General features: G+C 60.2%; 2 protein-coding genes across 2 annotated transcripts in view; both read right to left on the bottom strand.

Annotated features, from left to right (window-relative positions):
* LOC102240316 (natural cytotoxicity triggering receptor 2-like) overlaps positions 1–2,398 on the bottom strand; it is a 3,173-nt gene extending 775 nt beyond the window's left edge. The window contains exons 1-3 of the mRNA XM_014532967.1: positions 2,106–2,398; positions 1,578–1,907; positions 345–539 (exon numbers count right to left, since the gene is read on the bottom strand). Of these exons, the coding sequence (XP_014388453.1) occupies positions 345–539; positions 1,578–1,907; positions 2,106–2,163 (583 nt within the window). The 5' untranslated portion in view covers positions 2,164–2,398. The remainder of the gene's footprint in view (positions 1–344; positions 540–1,577; positions 1,908–2,105) is intronic.
* LOC102240005 (triggering receptor expressed on myeloid cells 1) overlaps positions 1–2,711 on the bottom strand; it is a 38,889-nt gene that overhangs the window by 7,014 nt on the left and 29,164 nt on the right. The gene's annotated exons all lie outside the window — the stretch shown is intronic.

The following is a 2,711-nucleotide window of genomic DNA, read 5'->3' as shown; positions in this document are numbered from 1 at the left end:
TGGCTTGCCTGAGGAGGGAGAGAAATAGACAGCATTTGCAAGTGATCCATCCATGCCAGTCCCGGCTTCAGCCTCCCTCCCTCTGAAGAAAAGACTGGATTGCCAAGCAGCCAAAACCATGCTGGCCACTCCCACCCCCAGGTCTTCCTGTCCCTGTGAGCCCAGCCCAGCGCCATTCACTGGGTTCCCGGGGCTGGGCCTGCCTCCTGGGCAAAGAAGTGGGCAAAGTCAGGGGACAAGCTGTGGGGAACCCCTGGGACAGGGCCCCTCTGAGCTCTTGTCTGCAGCTACCATCTGGGTCCCCTCATTCATTTCCACCCAAGCCCGGCTCGGCCCCCACTCACCTGAGGCCCTGGCTTTCCGGAGAAGGATAAACAGGACTGAGAACACCAGGCCCTTGTTCAGGACGAATCCGCAAGTCAGAACAATAGCCAGCACCTGCAGCTCCGAAAGGGCCACGGTAGGCGGCATGCTCAGCTCCTTTCCTCCGGGGATGGTTGGTGGGACTTGTGCAGTAACATTAGAGGCTTGTGTGAGGGCTTCAGAAGAGAAATAGACCCTAACTGCCCTCATTGCCAGCCTGCTCGACCCCAACTGCCCCCCCACCCCCGTCGGCCTGTAGTGTCACCTCCTCTGGGGAGTCCTGCAGGCAAGCCCATACTCCTGGCCTCACCAGCAACCTGGCCCCCTCCCTCCTCTGGACCTCCATTCAACATGCCTCCATTATGCCACCCACCAACCTGCATCATAACCTTTTATTCATATGTCTCAAGGTTCCAATTCCCCTTCCAGGGCCTGGCCCCGTGCCCGACATGCAGTGGGCAATGAGCCCAGGCTTGGGCAGAGAATGATCGAGCAGCTGATGTGTATGCGCCAGGCCCCCAGCTGACCGAACAGCTGGACAGGCTCAGCAGCCAGGCGGGGGTCTTCAAAGGTACTGTTTAACCCTTGACCATCACGGGGAAATGTAGGGGGGCTGTGCACCTCTGAAGCTTTCAGGAGGCATATGGGGGAGGGGCCCAGGGTTAGGAGGAGCCTCAAGCTTCCCACACTGAGGCTGAAGATCACTCATGTATCAGAGGCGGGTGCAGAGTGGGACCCAGGCCCTCTGAGCCCTCGGCCCCTGCAGCTCCCAGCCTCACCCCGAATCCAAGTCTGCTCACTATGTGTGTCCCCTGCCTGTCCCCATTCCCTGAGCCCACACAGTCACCTGTGACCCGCCTCAAGCACAGCCCTTGGAGAGAAGGTTGGGATTGGGGTCAGGGGGAGGGGTGCCCGGAATGGACCCATAAGCCAGGTTTGCTCAAGCCTGAGGCAGCTTGGTGATGAGTATGAGTCAGCGGGGAGCCCTGTGAGCAACAACAAGTGTTTGGAGAAGTGTGTGCGCTGGGGAAGGGAGAACCGAACTAAGATGGCAGTCTGAGTTCTGGCGCTGGTTCTGCCTGTAACCAGCGGCGACCTCGGGAAGGGGCCCGGGGTTCAGCCACGGGGGCTGGGGCACCTGATTAGGTCCTTTCCAGCATCAGCTTCCTGTGGGTCAGGGAACCTGAGAAGCACACACAGAGGGAAGGACTCACCTGGAGATACCGTCAGATGGATGGCTCTGAGAATGTCGATCTGGGGATATTCATAGAATCCACACCAATACAAGCCCGAGTCCTTCTCTGCCAGCGCAGCCATGGTGACGGTGAAGTACCCCTGTCCGGGGTAATCCCTGATGACGAATCTCGGGTCTCCAGGCTCCTGGCCGAGCCTGGGATGGTTGACTAATGAGGTACAAGTTCCCTCTGTTGTTATTCTGCACCAGGTTTTCGGCTTTGAACTATTCTGGGGTGGATAATCACACCTTACGGAGACTTCCTCCCCTTCCAGTTTCTGCAGCAGCTCTGGCTGCTGTTCCCAGGAGCCTGAGAATAAACCCTCAGGTCAGGGAGCCCCACTGGCTGCCATGGAGCTGAGAGGGGCCTCCTCCTCAGGAAGTCCTCTCTGCTCCACTCAGTGCCCGAGTCCCCCAACCTCCCCCCACCTCCTCGCCCTTCCTCCACATGCCCCTCACACCACCTCACTAGCATCGCTCCTTCTCTCCCCCTCGCCTCTGCCCTCACCTGCAGCCAGGAGAACCAGCAGGACAAGGGGCAGCAGGTACGTGGCCTCCCAGGCCATGGCCTTCTGTCTGAGCTGGGGTGGCAGCGGCCGCCCTGAGGAAAGGGTGCCAGAGCTGGTGGGGTCAGCAGCTGCCCAGCCTGTCTGGGAAGAAGAGCTGAAGAAGGCAAAGACTGCAGGTGGGGAGGGGTCAGAGAGGAGGGAGACCTGGGCCTATGCAGGACCCGCCCCTGCCCCGCTGCTTCTGGGCCTGGCTGGGGGCTCTCTGAGCCAAGCCTGCCCACTGCTCCCTCCCAGGGGCGGGTGTGGGGTAATTGGTGAAAGCCCCAGAGGAAATGATGGTGAAATAAGAAGCCATTCCTCCTCCCTAGTACTCTCTGTCCCACCACTTCCTTCCCCACCTCACCTTTCTCATCGCCACCAAGAAAAGCAGGGCTGAGGGAAGTGACAAAGGCAGGGGACCCTCTGGAGGCCCCAGTGCTCAGAGGCCTCCTGCCCTGGCTGCTGGGAATTGGGGCGTCCTGTGGGGACTGGAGGGCAGGAGGAGGTGGGGAGTCATTTCCAGGGGAGGAGGTGAAGGGAGGGTCCCTGGCAAGGGTGGGAGAGCA

This window comes from Myotis brandtii, unplaced genomic scaffold (assembly GCF_000412655.1).
Source record: "Myotis brandtii unplaced genomic scaffold, ASM41265v1 scaffold929, whole genome shotgun sequence".
Taxonomy (NCBI): domain Eukaryota; kingdom Metazoa; phylum Chordata; class Mammalia; order Chiroptera; family Vespertilionidae; genus Myotis; species Myotis brandtii.
Note: the sequence above shows the minus strand (reverse complement) of the source record. Positions and strands in the feature narration are given on the sequence as shown.